Raw genomic sequence first — 16,006 nt, 5'->3', positions numbered from 1 at the left:
TGGCATAGTGGATTAATAAACAAAAGGTAGAGAATTGGGTTTAATGTGCCCAAATTACCGGGTGATAACTTAAACCATACTGGGCTGTTTCCATTGTATCAATGAAAATGGGTGCATTTGCTCATATTTTAAGTAGAAGTTTTAAAATTAAAGAAGAAATGAGCAGGGTTTTGTAATCAATTACTAGGTTTTTTTTATCATAGAGGAGTTACAACATGTTAAATTAGCATGGTTTAATAGTTTCAGGTTCTTTTTCCCTCCCCTCTAAAAGGGCTTCTAGTTTCATAGAATTGCATCAGGATGCTTCTTTCACTGAAAGCAAATAAAATGACAAAAATAACAGGGAAAATACAGAATAGCATTTTAGCCCTGCTTACAGATTTTACTCTTTGTTTTTCCTTTCTCTATTAGTTATTGATTTTTTAGAGATGACTGCTATGTTAAAGTAGAAATGGTTGGTAAAGGTTCAGAAGCTTATCCTATTTAAACTGGTGGTGAGTAAATAAAATCTTAACTTAGAGTGAAATATCTGATTTGTTGACCCAACAAAGTAGGACCAAGAGGCAAACTGTCCCAAGTGCCAATTTAGTTCAGACTGAAGGCTAATTTGTTTGACAGAACACTAAGCTTCATGTCTCCAGTTATACAGTGTTTCTAACCTTATGTCTGACTCTTCACGAGGTCTGTATTGAAGGATAACTTTTTAAGATTGAAAATGTACCAGTGTGGGGTTTGGAGTGTTTAGATGTTGTTTTTTCTTGCTTGTTTGTAGGCATGTTGTGATACTCACCCACAGTTCAGCAGGGTAGTGGCCTATGGATGTTAAAACAGAGTTTCTTCTGCTGCATGTCTAAGGAAAAACTATTATTGTAATCCTGTTACAATACCTAGATTAGCTTTGTTATGTATCTGATTTTGTGTGTATCTCCTGGGTGAATAGAAATACTTGGTTATAACTGTTTCTATTCAGTCCTGTGTCACTGATATATTTTGTTGGTGATAATGAGAGAAATAGGGTGTTGGTCTCTTGAAATCTTATCTTAGAACCTTCCTTTCTTACATAATGAGAGAAGATGCTCTGCTGGCTCTTGCCTGCTATGCCTAAATTTAGTTCTGCTGCTATACCAGGAGGAAAGCAAAGAGTACAGTTTCCTAAATACTGTGTTTAACATAACAGGTTGGATTTGCTCCTGATCCATATGTACATATACATACATGTGTGTGTGTGTGTGTACATAGCTTTGGGCTTTTTGAGCGGTGAGTTGTGTTTTAAGACTTGTGCCATTTGGGTTTTACAAGGAAAGCCCTAAATACACTAACAGATCTGCTAGGAGAATTGGGTAAGATTTACTGAAAATACTAGCAGTACTGCTTATTAAAGATGTATGCTGGCCAGTGACAGGGAGTTGCTTCCCACAAGTGATAAGCAAATTGTGTAATCTCATTGCTTAGGTTCTCCAGGATATGTTTTTGTCAGCTCAGGAAGCAGAAGAAAGAAAGTTTCACCAGTTTGTAAACATTACTACCCTCAAGAATCTCTGTGAACACAAGGATGAGATAAGACAGGCTGCAGGGCTGGTTGCATTGTTTATTTATTCTGCTGTCCTGCAGTCCCAAGTGTGCTGAAAACCCTTGAGTCAGTGCTGAGTCCAGTTGGGAATTGTGAAGGCTTCACTCAGCATTGGGCAAAGGGGGCCTCTGCAGGCAATTATCTGTCATTAAAAGAACTGAGGCACAAGATCAGATTTTCTTTGATGGGATGTGCAACTGTAGTGATGCTCAAAAGAAGGTCATTCCAGCTCTTCAGAGCAGGGGTGGTTTTTGGTGGATTTTTATCAGTGTTGATGTGAGGAAATGGCTTTCCCAGCTGATAACATCTTTGACCGAGTTGCTTGAACCCTTGACCTTTATCAGTCAAGGTATATATCGAATCCCCTTGTTAAAAATAAATCCCAAAAGAAGTTACATGGAAAAGACAACTTTCAAAGGAACATGCTTTATAATATTATTTTACCCAGAATGCTGCTTTATTTGTTACAATTTGAGATTTTTATTGTGATTATAAGAGTAGCAAGTTATTAAGAAATGCCTCTATAAAAGCTGCACCTCAAGCCCTGCACTGGCATTCCAGGTGACCTTACTGCCCTTTCAGCACTCTTAGAAAACAAGTAAATCAGTTAAATTGCTGTGTATTGTTGTTGTATGTTGCTTAATAATACTATTTCACCCTCCAGGTAGCTGTGACCGTACTCACAGGGCTCAATAAAGAAGCGTTTATGATGTCAGTGTCAAACTATGCGTTTGACTTGAGCCATGTACATCACCACATAAATGAAAGGTCTTAACAGAAGGCTGGAGCAATATAATTGTTCTCTCAGTAAAAAATAAATTCTGTTCCGTTTCCGGAATTACGATGTTTCTGTGGATGGAAGGGACTTTACTTAATGAAACTCAGGACCAAACTTGCAATTTGACCGGGTCAACAGAATTCATACCATATCACATACAGTATGATTGTGAATGCTTGGAGAAGTGATCACCCATCTCCAACTGATAATATTCTATTAACATCATATTTTCATCAGATTTTAACTGAGAATTCTTTAGCAATGCTCAGTTCTCCATGCTCTGCACTTTCTGAATCATTTGTTTTGGAGATCTTGATGTTTGTTGCAGCAAATAACTGTACTTTTAGATTTGTGAGGCATGGCATCATTAAACTTGGGACTTTGCTGAAGTCTTGGGGAGAAGCAGACATCTCACCATCACCATCGGATTTTTCTGTCCCTTAGTGAATAAAATGGCCATCCAAATATTCTGAAAGGGAAATCTTGGTGAACTTGGTGGCCTAGCTGCATGGCTACAGTCTGATCGTCCCATAATAAGAGGTAAACTCTGGTTTGTAGTGCTCTGTCAAGTCTTGTACGTGACAAATATAAAAATTAAGCTTTAGTAGGTATATCTATTGTGAATGACAAGGAGTGGTAATTTTCACCACTAAAGATGTGCATCAGCTCACGTGAGTGTGTTTCACTTGCTGAAGTCCTCTATCAAATGCTGCTTTGAACTGTGCAGCTGCTGGAAGTGAGGATCTAAGGTCAGGATTGTTGAGGTTGGCGGATATTAGAGCTTGCAGAAAAGATGTTTTAGGTCAGTGCAAGGGAAACCCATGTCAGGGAATCCTTATCTGAAAATGCTCTCTGGCTTTTTGTTTGCTTTGTAATGTCAAAGCAGGGTCAAGAATGTGATCTGTATAGACAGAGTTTTGAACATTCGGGGTTTTTACAAGAAAATGTTCTTTTTGATGTTTAAGTCCCATATGATGGGGTAATGCCTTTTGGGTAGGCCAACTGATAGAGCTGGGAGATGGGGAGAAGGATGCTTTTTTTTTCTCTGCATGTGATGTTGGTGCAATAGTTATTTTCTGTCTCTGTAAATCCTGTCATGCTTCTCTCTTGGAATGACCATAGCAGTAACAATGCTACTCCTACTTTACATAGCTTAAGAAGTGTATTATCTGAATGTTATTTTTTCTTGTTAAAAAAACTAAAAAAAAAAAAAAAAACAAAAAGCAAAATAAAACTATCATAATGAGGATAGATCTCTGTTTTCACAAACTGAAGATAGTAACAATAATTTCTCTCTCAGAATTCCCAGAGGAATTTTAGTTGGGCAGGACAAAACGTAATGTGTATGTGGTGTTGAGGAGGAGGCAAAATGCCATGTGTTTTGTCATGTTGTTCCAATAAGGGAGGTTATGATGAGAATAGGAATTGCAGCTCTTAATTATGTCTGGTTGTGTTTTCAAACTCACATGCATAACTTCCCAGGTTAGATACTTATTTTTTTGCCTCATTTTCTGTGAAAACGGGATTCTGCAATAATTCCATCTGTTCTGTCATCCTTCCCAAAAGCATTTAGATGCTTTGATACATTTGCAAAACATGTAAGTGTAGGTCAGAATGCAAAAGATAATTCCATGTATATTGGAGGCTGGTTAAGGTGAAAAAGGCAATATAATACCTTCACTTATGGCAGAGACTGAGAGTCTTTTCCTTGGAGACACTGCTTCACATTGGGCACTGGTGGATGTAGGACTCGTTGGTAGCTGAGCATCAACCATTTCCTTCCCAGCTTGGCAGATGTGGGAAAGTGCAGGGAAAGAAGAGTTGAAGATGGTGTACAGGAGTCAGAACCAAAGATGGAGTGAGGGAGCTGAAGCCAACTTGTTGGGAGGATGGAGGGTGATAGGAACATCCCCAGTTCTCTTATGTCAACATTAACTGTCAGCACAACGTTTGGGAGGGCCAGTATTATTTGATCTGCAGAGACTGAGTGTCATCCTGCTTCACAGACTATTTAAATCCATTGCATGTATATATGTATATTTTTTTAGTAGTTTTTAATTTATTCCATTTGTGAAAAGACTTAATTACTTGTTTATTTGAAGGATTTAGTGATAAAGAGAACACGCTGATGTGGACGTCAGCAGAATTCCATTCAACAGATACAATACAAACAGGTGTTTTCTTCAATAGCTTTACCCAGGAGCAAAGGGAGGGTGAAATCCACCAAACAAATGCTACATTGAGGAAAATACTTCTGATATTATTTGATACAAGATAATATTTAGAAAATAACTATGCCTCAAGAAAATGTGGGCTAGAATGCACAATGTCTTAGTGTGATACTTAAGGCAATGAGATTTTAAGGTTTACCTTATGTGCCATGTATATTGATTAAATACCAAATATATGGTGGCCATTTCTAACCATTATTTACTGTATTGATTTGTCAGCAGTGGAACTGTAATAAAAAAAGCTATTGATTTACTGTCCTTATTTGCTTATGGGCTTTTTATTAATTTTGCACATTGTTTCCTATTTCCAGATTATAATTTTTATGTGTTTTCCTCCCTTTAAGACAAGTCTGGTCCTCTCTGAAGTTAGAAAAGAGCAACAAATTGAGGAACAAAGGAATGAGACCATCAGCTGCTTCCTGCTCCTTCTTAAGGAGAGACAAAAGCTGCGTAAAGAATGGACAGCAAGGTGAGAAATAGTCCTATAAATCCCCTGGAGCAGGGAAAAGTGACTGTACAAAAAAAAATTGTAAATTTTCACTGTTCAAATAGTAATTCCTCAGATGGAATAGTCCATGTGTCTGTGGGGTAGACTGCTCCCTTACTCATACATTACAGGCTACTGATAGGAGCTCAGTAGGCAGCACTCAGATCTGAGGAGCCGTCAAAAGTATTTTTAAATCAGATTTTTGTAATTCAAATTTAGCGTTTAACTGGCATAATTGTTTTACTTGCACTAATTAAAGTTAAGGGAGATCTCATGTTTTTCTGGTATGGTTCCTGAAGACTGAGATTGCTTTTAAAATGTTATCTGTAGATTTTGAGTCTGACACTTGGGTATCTTTTCTGCTCCAAATAATTGAAGCTGAATAATGAAGCTGAAACATTTTTAGAAACGTCACATAAAAATTGAACATAATTATGCATAATTATTTTACAAATTGCAGGTTGTGTTTTGTAAGTTTATGTTCCAGTGAGTATGGAATGTTTGTATGCTGCTCAGTTAAGATTTCAGAGTAAGCTGTCTCTGAAATATTTTCCATGTTATCATGTAGGGTTTGCATTTCCATTTCATCATGTGGTGTGTATGTTTTTCTTCTTGAACAATTTAAGAGGTTTTCATGGTTTTTTGTTTTTTTGTTTTTATTTTTTTGTTTTGTTGGGGTTTTTTTTGATTGGTTGGGTTTTTTGGGGTTTGTTTTTGTTTCTTTACTGGGGGGCAGGGCTGTTTTGTTTTTTTGCCTTCCATCACCATGCTTACTAAATAATGCAAGTGTTTTAGTTGTGTTGGAAACAGAGGAAATCACTTACAGCTTTTCTGTGGAACATGTACCTCTTTGCTGTGAAAGAGAATAGAAGTTCCAATGAGTGGAATATCTTTTTGGAGTGAATTTTGTCTGACAGTGCTTTCCTAATGTTCAAATAATCAGAAATCACGGCAGTAATGAGTACATAATTTAGAAGTGCTGTGGGTTTCAGTGTGCCTGGCCTCTCTTGCTGCTCACGGGGAGCTCCGGGGCTGGAGCCAGGGCTGCAGTTGGAGACGTAGCCCAGGCTCTGACACAGCAAAGCTGCAGCTCCTGGGGGCTGGAGAGGCACAAGCAGACAAAGTGCAGGCCTTCCTAAAACTAAACACCTGAAAGAAAATTTCAAGAGCATTGTGCCTTGAACGTTCTGAAAGCAAGTGTCCTTTGAGTATTAAATATCCATAATCCTTTTTCTTTCCATTTGATGTTTCCCATCCCAGTGACCTCTCTGGGAGTGTCCTCCGTGTGATGTGCACTGAGACTGTTACCGTACACCTCGCTGGGCTCCATCAAAGCCCCAGCTCGGGGTCTGCAGTGAAACACTGCCTGTGGCAGCCATGGAACACGCCGTGCTGAAAGTTATAAACCGTCCGCCCTGGTACGAGCAGGGCTGCCCATGTTTAAGAGATCAGTCTATTGTGTACTTTGGAATTACATGAGAAAAATGTGCTTGGACAGGAAATAATTAGCACTTGTCAAAGGGCAGGCAATAGGTTACAGTACTTTACTTTCAACAGGCTATCAGGGGATCAGCTAGATTAGATAATAGAATTTTTTTCCTGTGGAAGTTAAATACAGATGACTCTAATTACCTTACATTGTGCATTAGAGAGCAGATTATGAACAGTACAACTTCAAGAAATTTAGGTCAATGGAGGGAGGGCAGCTGGCAGAAAACTTCACTCTGCACTTGGTCTTTGTAGAGTTATGTAGTCATTCTGTTCTTTCTTGTGTTTTATTTGTGTCATTAACACCTGAAATTAAAAAAAATAAAAGAAAATAAAACCTACATTTGGGAGCTGTTAACAAATGGACTGAACTTTCTGAACTTTTGGAAATTTAGTCTTTCTCAGAGAAGGGCATATGAACTGTTCTGGTGTGTACCCACTCAGTTAAAGCATATTCTTGTATTTGCTTAAAGTCATACCAGTGTTTCTGCATATTAATGAGCTGAAATGACTCTTTAAGATTTTATTTCGCTTCCACAGCCCAAAGCATATGGCACTGTGCTTAGTGTTGCAGTCACCATTTCATAGACTTGTGATGCAAAGATTTCATCAGTATCTTAAGTGTCTGGGCAGGTCTTCCAGGGATTCAAGTTGCTCTCTAAATGGTAGTGATCCAAAATACTTCAGGTAGGACTCAGTGAATGTCTTCTGAGTGTCAACAGAAATGGTCCAGAGTTTCCAAAGCCCCAGATTTGTTTATACTGCGTGATAGTGCCTGATGGACAGGTTGTTATAGCTGTTAAAGAGCTGCTCTAGCCCTTTGAACTGACCCCTTCTTGACCTCTGCTTACAGAAGGTCACTGCTCAGCTTATAAAGTGAGGGGAACCTCAGATTCTACTGTAACAAATAGAGGGTGAAGGGAACAGCTGTGAATTTGGGACTAACCATGCAAACCTGGATAGACTTTTTAGGGTCACTGTATGATAATGAAAATTGTTACCAAATTATATGGAAATTTAACAGCAATAGTGGGAAAGAGAGGGTGGAGTCTAATGCATTGGGTTTGATAAATGAAGTGTGAAGTTACCCATCTGGCTCTAGACAGCCCTCTTTTTCTCTACAAAAGGGAAACATTTAAAAATAACCATGGTACATCTAGAATCAATGACCCATACAGAGAGCTGGAATAGATCAAGATTTAATGGTGACTGTGGAAGAAATTATCATTTGAAAAGTGAGACAAAGGATGAGAAGGTACAGTTCAATATCTGCACCTGATTCATTTTTAAAAAAGGCCTTAATATTTTTCTCTTTTGATGATATTATTGACATTTTTTATTTTACTTTTAAAGTGGAACCAGGAAAGTTGTTATATCACAAAGAAACAGGGGAAAACAAAAAAGTACTTGAATTTCAAGAGACTATGTTGCACTTTTCCTGATCAGTATGTGCCTGAGAGAGCTGGGCTATAGTTAGGTAAAGTTGTAGCTGTTATTTCTCCTAATAGAACTTGTACCATGTCATGATGGCAGTCTTTAATGCTTGTGTGACATACTGCACTTAATTACTAGTAGGTTTTTGTTGTATTTTTCACAGACATACATTTGCTACCAAACTAATTTGTCATCAATAAATCAAGATATTAATTTAAAGGGTACTGTTTAACTGCATTGAAAATATTGACTTCTAGGAAAAAATATGGTTATTAATTATGGCTAAACCATTACTAAAGTATGGGGTTTTCAAATGGAAAATTGTATTAGTCCATAATGGTTTTATTATAATACAAACTCCAGTGTCCTTGCTATTTCCTTCAATGAAATGGTACCATTTCTCTTATGGAAAATTCCACCAGATACTGGAAAATGTAAAGATTTGGAGAACAACATCATGAAGTAGAAAGTTTCATAAAGTTATTTGTGATTGTTGAATTTTCATGGTTGTGCTACTTACCCAAATTCTGAAATCTTAACTTCTCTCTAAATCATCATCTTAAGACATATTGACATAGTGAAAACAGAATAAACATTCAATAAATAATCTGTACCAAAGTGAACACAAAATTGTTCTGGTTCATGAGATAAGCAGCAGAAAAGTGTTAATTGATTATATCTGGTAAAAATCAATAACTTATTGCATCATTAAAATAACACAATTAAAAAATCTCTTTTTATGGGGTCATTCTGCAACCATAATTTTTTGTAGACTGGGTCACTGTATTTCTAGAATTTTTATATTCTTGCATTTTTGCATGGCAGTGGAAGAAAGAACCTCTTACTTGTGACAAATCATGTTAGTTTCAGGTTTCAAGTCAGATGTGAGCTATAATTCCTCATCATTTTTTTGCCTTTGTCAAACCCCTTCTTAGATCTCACAGTTTTTACATAACAATTTAAAGGTATGTATTTTTTTTTTTAAGTTACAACGAACACTTATACTACAGAGGTAGTCTTAGCTCTCAGCAGTGAAATCTGGGGTTTTATGTCTATATTTATATAGGAATGTAAATTACAAGTACCTAGTGAGAAAATTGAGTCCTAATCTGGATGACACTCTTCAATTCTGTAATAAGAAAAATGAAGAATGTTAGACTGGAAGCCTAAAATAGTGTGTATGTTAAATAAGATACAAAGTGGAAGATTTTATATAATTTATTTTCTGTTTTGGAAAAAAAGTTCATTTTTTCTTCTTATGCCTACCTTCCTTATAGCTTGGAATTTTAGATCATAATTAAGGAGGTTATTGAGGCAGATTTTGCTTTTTTTAGCTCCAGTAGGAGAAAATGGTGTTGATGTAAAGATGGACCATGTTTCCTCCATAGCAGAGGAAATGTTGATGGGTTAAGAAGTTAACATGGGCTTTGGGAGAATCAGAGCTTTTTTTCCCCCTTTCTGTCACAGGCTTTGTGTATTTTCAGGAACTCATGAATGCTATTTTTCAAATGAAATGTGATAATACCAGTTCAAAGACTGGTTGAAAAATACAGATTTTTTTTTTTTTTAACTCTCACAGCCCTGGAAAGATGATAAGTATATGAAATAATGTGAACTCCTCAGAAAATACTGCAGTAGGAGCTACACCAGTTCCCAAGGTTTTACAAACTACTGAGGTATCAAAGTTTGTCAGAGGTGGGGGGGGGGAGTATTTGCATTGTTTAAAACTTGTGGTTGTTTTGTGTCATGTGACAAGGACAGATTTTGTTTGTTTGTTTGTTTTGCGTATTGTGGAATCCAGTGTCCATGTTTCTGATACTAGAAAAGATCTCAGTACATACAGCTGTATCATCTTCAGTGTGTTTTTTGATAGCAGTTCTCCTCTCTGGACATTAAGTTAGCAATCAGCGTACATCAAAATTTTAATTCACCGTTTTGGAAATCACAGGGATAAAAAGAGAAAATTACATTTGGATCCTTTGACATTCATACTTTAGTTGTATGTGTGTGAATACTCCTTAAAGAAGAAAATGAAACTGTTCAGGGCCAGCATGTAAGCTGAGCAAGGTTTTCAGAATGTAATATATTTTTAGACAACGTGCAGAAAGGAAATTGTGGCTGAGTAATCCTGAATACTCTATGTTAATCCAGAAGATGCTTTGAGTCAGACTGAAAACCAACCTTGCAGCTTTCAAATGAATGGAGAAAACACTGCAACAGAGATGAAGTTGTCAGGTCTCCTGCTGTAGTTATGCTTAGACATCAGCTGCCTTGATTGACCTTTGACTTTTCTCCAGTTGCTTATTGCCAGATTTCTTTTGCTCCTCGTGACCCTTCTGTTTTCTGCCTCTGTCTTTCACCTGTGTTCCTTGTATGGAGGAATCTTTGAAGCAGCCAAGCTTGGGATCAATAGGTACAAGTACTCTTCAGAACAATGGAAATGCAGCTTGATTAAATGCTGCTGTTTAGCTGTTCCTTTGAAACTGTCTTGACCCTTTACCCTTGGAAAAACTGTGTTTACAAGCTGTGGTTACTTATAGAAAATCCTACCTCTTACCTTGTGATGAAATAGGGTGCAAAAATAAAGTTACGTGGTGTAGCAACCTAAACCAAATAGTATTACAGGGCAGGCTAAGAAAAGCTGCAGAACTTCAGCTCTGTGCCTCTGTGTGTGCTTTTGTTTGTGGCAGACTTTGTCATTAAGGCACTTCGTAGGGGTTGTTTACTCTGTTTATCATTTTAGTTTAATTTTAATGGTTCACTTCTGAAATCCATAGACAGATGCATCATCCTATACCTGAGTAACTACCAAATGAAACTTCTTTGACATTTTTCTTTTTTGATTTCATGATTTTTTCTTCTTGTGCTAGATGAGTTTTTCCAAATAATTCAATGGCACTTCCAAAACTGGAAAATTACACAAATTTAGTCCTTATATATAGTGCAATTAAAGCTTCCAAAAAATGTGATAAAGAATTTTCTGACTCTGTCAGAGGTTATTCAGTTACTAATGATTTTTATGTTTGGTTTTACTTGGACAGGCTTTTAAAGTCAACAGGGGTGACATTTCCTTATTTGTGTAAGCTTTCATAATTGCAGTACAGGAAAGATAGATAGTGTTGTTTCTCCAGTGGATTGACAATGATTTGTTCACTACCACTGGGAGACCTGAATGCTGGAAATGGAGATTATTGCATTTCCAAACTACAGGATACTGAAGATTTAGTCAGTCACAGAGGTGACAAATTTATAATCTATGGAGACCAAGTGTTAGCCTCACCATCAGACAGTTGAACCACAAAGCAGCCTCAGCATCTGCTGTCATCCTTTCTGGAGGAGAGAATGGTGTCTGCCAGAGGCAGGGGAAAAGGAGAAAGGCTGGGAGAGTTCAGTGTGCTTTACTGTGCTCTGGAGCTGCCCGCATTAGATAAAGACCTGGTGTTACAAACTAGGGATAAGGTGTGAGTGGTCCAGTGAATGAAAAATTATCGTAGATTTGTTTTACTTTATCTACTGAGGTCTATTTCTTGTGCAGTATCTATCCGTTCTTTCCTTTGCCTTCAGCAAAATGTGCTAATGTCATGGTATGTAACAGCCTTTAAACTACTGGCAAACTTACTGTGAACTCAAACTTTGTCTAAAACTAGACATTTAAAATTTAAAGAGTCTGAAGACAGAATTATCTCTTCTGCAAAAAACCAGAAGCCTTATCCAAACAGGGCTTTAATGATTTTAATACCATTATTGTCACAGCTTTGCCTGTCGTAAAGCTGAATTAAATGTTTAATTTGGAGGTGTGTTAAATAATCTGTATACATTACCAATGGTGACAAAACAGAGGGTAACTTAAAGGATTTACCCAGCCAAATGGTGCTGATGATATCATACCATGAATGTAACTGAGCAGATGCTTGCATGAGTTCATGACTTAAGTCTTAAAGGCAGTCAGCCTCGTGTTATAAAAGTTTTTCCACATATATAGAACTTGATGGCTCCAGGGATTGGCAATGAAATACAAAGCCTTTTGTTTTCAGGTCAGCAGTTTAAATATGGTTCAGGTAGGTAGTGCCAAAGATTATTCCCATTGGGTATCTGTGTTTGATGGCCTATGTAAAATGCATGGGTTCTTCAGCTCTGGTAGGCAGGTGTGTATATCACATGAAGCAACTGCTACAGCTGACACTAATTGGTACCCTTGCTGCCACTTCGGGAGCAGCCAAAAATTAAATGGATGTTGAAAGTGAGCAAGGTGCTGTCAATGCTCTGAGCAGTCTAGGCTGTGGTGGTGAGGTGGTGATAAGCCAATGAATGTCATGGATTACTGGGGGTAAAAAAGAGGATTAGTCTGTAGCATCTACAGTTTTTGCTTTAAAGTTATGGTAGCACATGCAGATAATAATGTGCTCTGAGAGAGGGTGACTTCCTGGGCAATCTTAACAGGATTGGTGAGAGGAAAGTGCAGTCCACAAGGAGGTCAAAGAATGGCTTGGAGATGTATCAACTAATCTGAGAAACAAAGATGAACCAGAGAATAGAATTTGATTTACTTGCTTATTTTCACTACTAATGAGATCTTTCAGACATTTGAAGTGTTTGATTTGGCTACTATTATTTGTTTCAATTTATTTTGTATGAATTTTCAATTCTTAATGTATCATTGCTGTGGAGTTATTAAATTATAAATTATGCTGATGTTTTAATATAGCTAAAAAGGGAAATTGGCATTTCTTAAGCTTAAGAGGTTCTTTAAAAACAGAGAACTTGGGGACCTGTTACGGTGCATAAATTGCTTTCATATTATGTCTTACTTTGGTAAATGACAGCAGCCCCAAATGGGAAGAAGAGCATATGTAGTCATAATAGAAGACAATTCTATTGTAACTTACTGAAGTAACTTGGCCGACTGAGAACTCTTTCAGAGATATGCAGGTATATAAGAAAGAATTGGATAAAAAAGGAATCTCGAACAGTATCAAAGAGATTCAGAAACAGGGTCTCAAAGTGCAGCATTTGTGGGAGAACCCAGGAAAAGTCTATTGAGTGTTAAAGTGAGGGGAGTAATAGTAGGAGAAAAGAGTATTCTGTTGGAAAATGAGAGTTCTGAGAATTCTAAGAGCTACCAGTAAGAGGGTGTTCTACTTTTTCTGCAAGGGTAAGCTGAATGGATCCATCAATTATGCCCATGATATCCTGGAGTTAGACTTAGTGCCAAATTGTGATGGAGGGTGGGTTTTTTTTACAGGTTTGGACAATATTGTTAAATTTTTTGCCAGTTGCTTTAATTCAACATTTTCTCATTTTCTCATATTTAATAACGTCAGCATTTGGTTTTCTTGAGATATAAAAAATATTTTTATCAGAATTATTTTTGACCACATAGTTAACGTGAATTTGAGAAAGTACTCAGGAGAGGTGAAGCAATCTGAGCGCCCACTCCAGTGTAGATGACTTGTTGGCTGCACAACATGTTTATTGTAAAGTATAGTGTACTGCATAAAACATCTAAGTATTATATATTAGACTGTCCTGAAAGCACTTTAGGTATTTGCCCTTCTTTTTGATGCTTGGAGATATGGATAATCCCCAAATCCAGGTGTGTTATTAGGGATTGAGGGGGAGATTGGAGGAGGGGAAAGCAGGAAAGGAGAAGGATTTGAGAGGTAAGAGAGTGCAATATTGGAGGAGGTTTTTGATTGTTTTGCTTGCCTGTAGGTGACACTGTTGCCTCATTTATCTGTGCATTTTCACATATGTTATCCAGGGACAAAAAAAAAAAGAAGTTTCATTGAAATAATTCGAGGGATTAAAAAAAATGCATTTCACTAGTGATTCTTTAAGCTTTGGCTAGAGAGTAGAATCTTAGATACAGATACATGAATTCCATGTTCACCTTCCCAAAGATGGCAGCAGTTTATAATATTATTTCTGATTAACTAGCTCACTAGCATTGCATCTTCAGTTCAGTATTCCCTTGAAAGCTGAGATTCTAAAAAGATTGCTCTGCATGTTTCTAAAGACACTGGTTAATTTAAGAAACCAAAATGATAATACACTGATGAAAAAAATCTTAATTTGCTGCTAAGTTACAGCAATATAAAGTTAAAATGTTTTTCTTTGCTCAAGTAATTTAAATTAATAATGTGTGTCATTAAGTGAAATCTCACAGAGGATTTTTTCTTCTTTGCCATTAAGTCTGCTGGCTGCAGCGAAAATGAAATATTCTATGAGGCTTGAGCAATCATCTATCTCTAAGCTACAGTGTGCCTGCTGCCAGATGTTCAGGTACTGGTGCTGCTGCTTTGACATGTATATCTCTTCCAGGCAAAAAAAAAACAATATATACATCAGTCCAGGTGCAAGGTGGCCTTGCCAGCAAACCTGCCTCCTCCGAGCTGTGACACTCATCCACTCCCCGTCAGACTGTGTACGTTGGAAGGGGATTGTAATTAACCCCTGGAAAGCATAGGTTTCACTAAAGTGATGTGCACAGTAATGATATTGTTAGCTTCCTTAATTTCCAGTTTCACCATCAATTATGCCATGTGTTTCATCCAGTTGGTGCTACCCTCCCAGTGTTAATTATAACCTACAAGACTGTTACAGTTAATTTTATGGCAAGCATATTGTCTCTTCAAGGCTCCACAGCAGCTCATAAATTATCTTGAAGGTAAAATGTAACTTGGGGAACTAGTTATGAAAATTCCATCCATCTCGCTTAGGAGGTGCAGCTGCTACTGTCAGCTGCCTCGCTGCTGCATTGTGAAGGAATTATGGTGGGTCAGGTTTAAGAGGCGAGGCCCAGGCTGTCACTGAGGAGGAAGGCTGTCCTGGCCCTGTCAGACAAGTACCTTCTGCCAGTCCCTTGTGGTTTCACTTTGCAGGCAGTAAAAGGCAGGCGGTGCAGGTGTTTAGTCCCCAAGCTGTCTCTATTCATTACTTTACAGAAACTTGTTTTAGGTAGGCAGGTACGGAGACCTTTTCACTGTTGTCATAATGTTAGGCATCATCTGCAAAGTGCAAGATAGATAACTCTATAAATAAATCGCTGTTCTGTTGGGCTGGGCTGGTGGAGAAAAGATGATTAGCGCTGTAGAGGCACATGAAATAGCTCGCTGGTTTGTAAAATGACTGTTGGTTTAATTGTAGCAATAGCTTGGTCTGGAAGAGCACATCTGTTCGCCTTTATTTTGCATACACAATAAGAGGAGGTGCAATTTCACTGCTAAGTAATTTGTGTTGGAGTTTCACATTAAATAAATTACCATGGGTTTATATGGGCATTATTTATGACATCTGTGTGTGTGTCCTGGTTTTTTTGCTGAAGGAATTGCAAACACTTATTTCTTAAAAAGAAATAAAAGTGAGGGGGCTTAATGAAAATAAAGCAGTTCATCGCTCAGAACAATGAGATTGGCATTCAGTGCTATTTATATTTTAGTAATACACTTTTATTATTACTATAATGCCTTATTCTGCTCTTTGTAGCAGTATCACAAGACTACCATAGAATAGAATGACTTATTCTGCTGTCTCTTGCCTTAATATTTCATATTTCAATAGTTTTAAATGCTGTTAAGCTTTGGGTGTTCCTTTAAGAATAAAACCAAAGTGCAAATCAAATTTCCTGAGAGACATTTTATTCTTCCACCCTTTTACCTTTTGAAAGGCCTTCTGTGTTTATGGTGTTGTTTCCTAACCTCATTTACAGCTGGGAGGGCACTTAAGAAGGAATACTGAAAGCTGATACTTTTCCATAGGAAACCACTGTGAATGCAGATGTGAATGTACAAGATCCATCGTGAATGAGTAAATGTTATGAATTCAATTGAGGAGCAAATGAACAAACACAATAATGAATAACAGTACAGATAATTCATCTAAATATATTTTGTATGTTACTTTTGACGGTTTTCATTCAGTTTTAATTTTTTTTGATTATTCATTACACAGGGAAGAAAACATTTTCAAAGTAGTGCTGACATTGTAAATTAGACCTCTCATATGTTTAAAAAGGGGTA

The 16,006-nt window shown here is 37.3% G+C and overlaps 1 protein-coding gene across 2 annotated transcripts in view; it reads left to right on the top strand.

Annotated features, from left to right (window-relative positions):
- FTO (FTO alpha-ketoglutarate dependent dioxygenase) overlaps positions 1–16,006 on the top strand; it is a 224,458-nt gene that overhangs the window by 94,454 nt on the left and 113,998 nt on the right. For both annotated transcript variants that reach the window (XM_062499892.1, XM_062499893.1), the window contains exon 8: positions 4,924–5,048. In XM_062499892.1, the coding sequence (XP_062355876.1) occupies positions 4,924–5,048 (125 nt within the window). The remainder of the gene's footprint in view (positions 1–4,923; positions 5,049–16,006) is intronic.

Source organism: Cinclus cinclus, chromosome 11 (genome assembly GCF_963662255.1).
Source record: "Cinclus cinclus chromosome 11, bCinCin1.1, whole genome shotgun sequence".
NCBI lineage: Eukaryota > Metazoa > Chordata > Aves > Passeriformes > Cinclidae > Cinclus > Cinclus cinclus.
The sequence above is the reverse complement of the archived record's forward strand: the minus strand, read 5'-3'. Positions and strand labels throughout refer to the sequence as shown.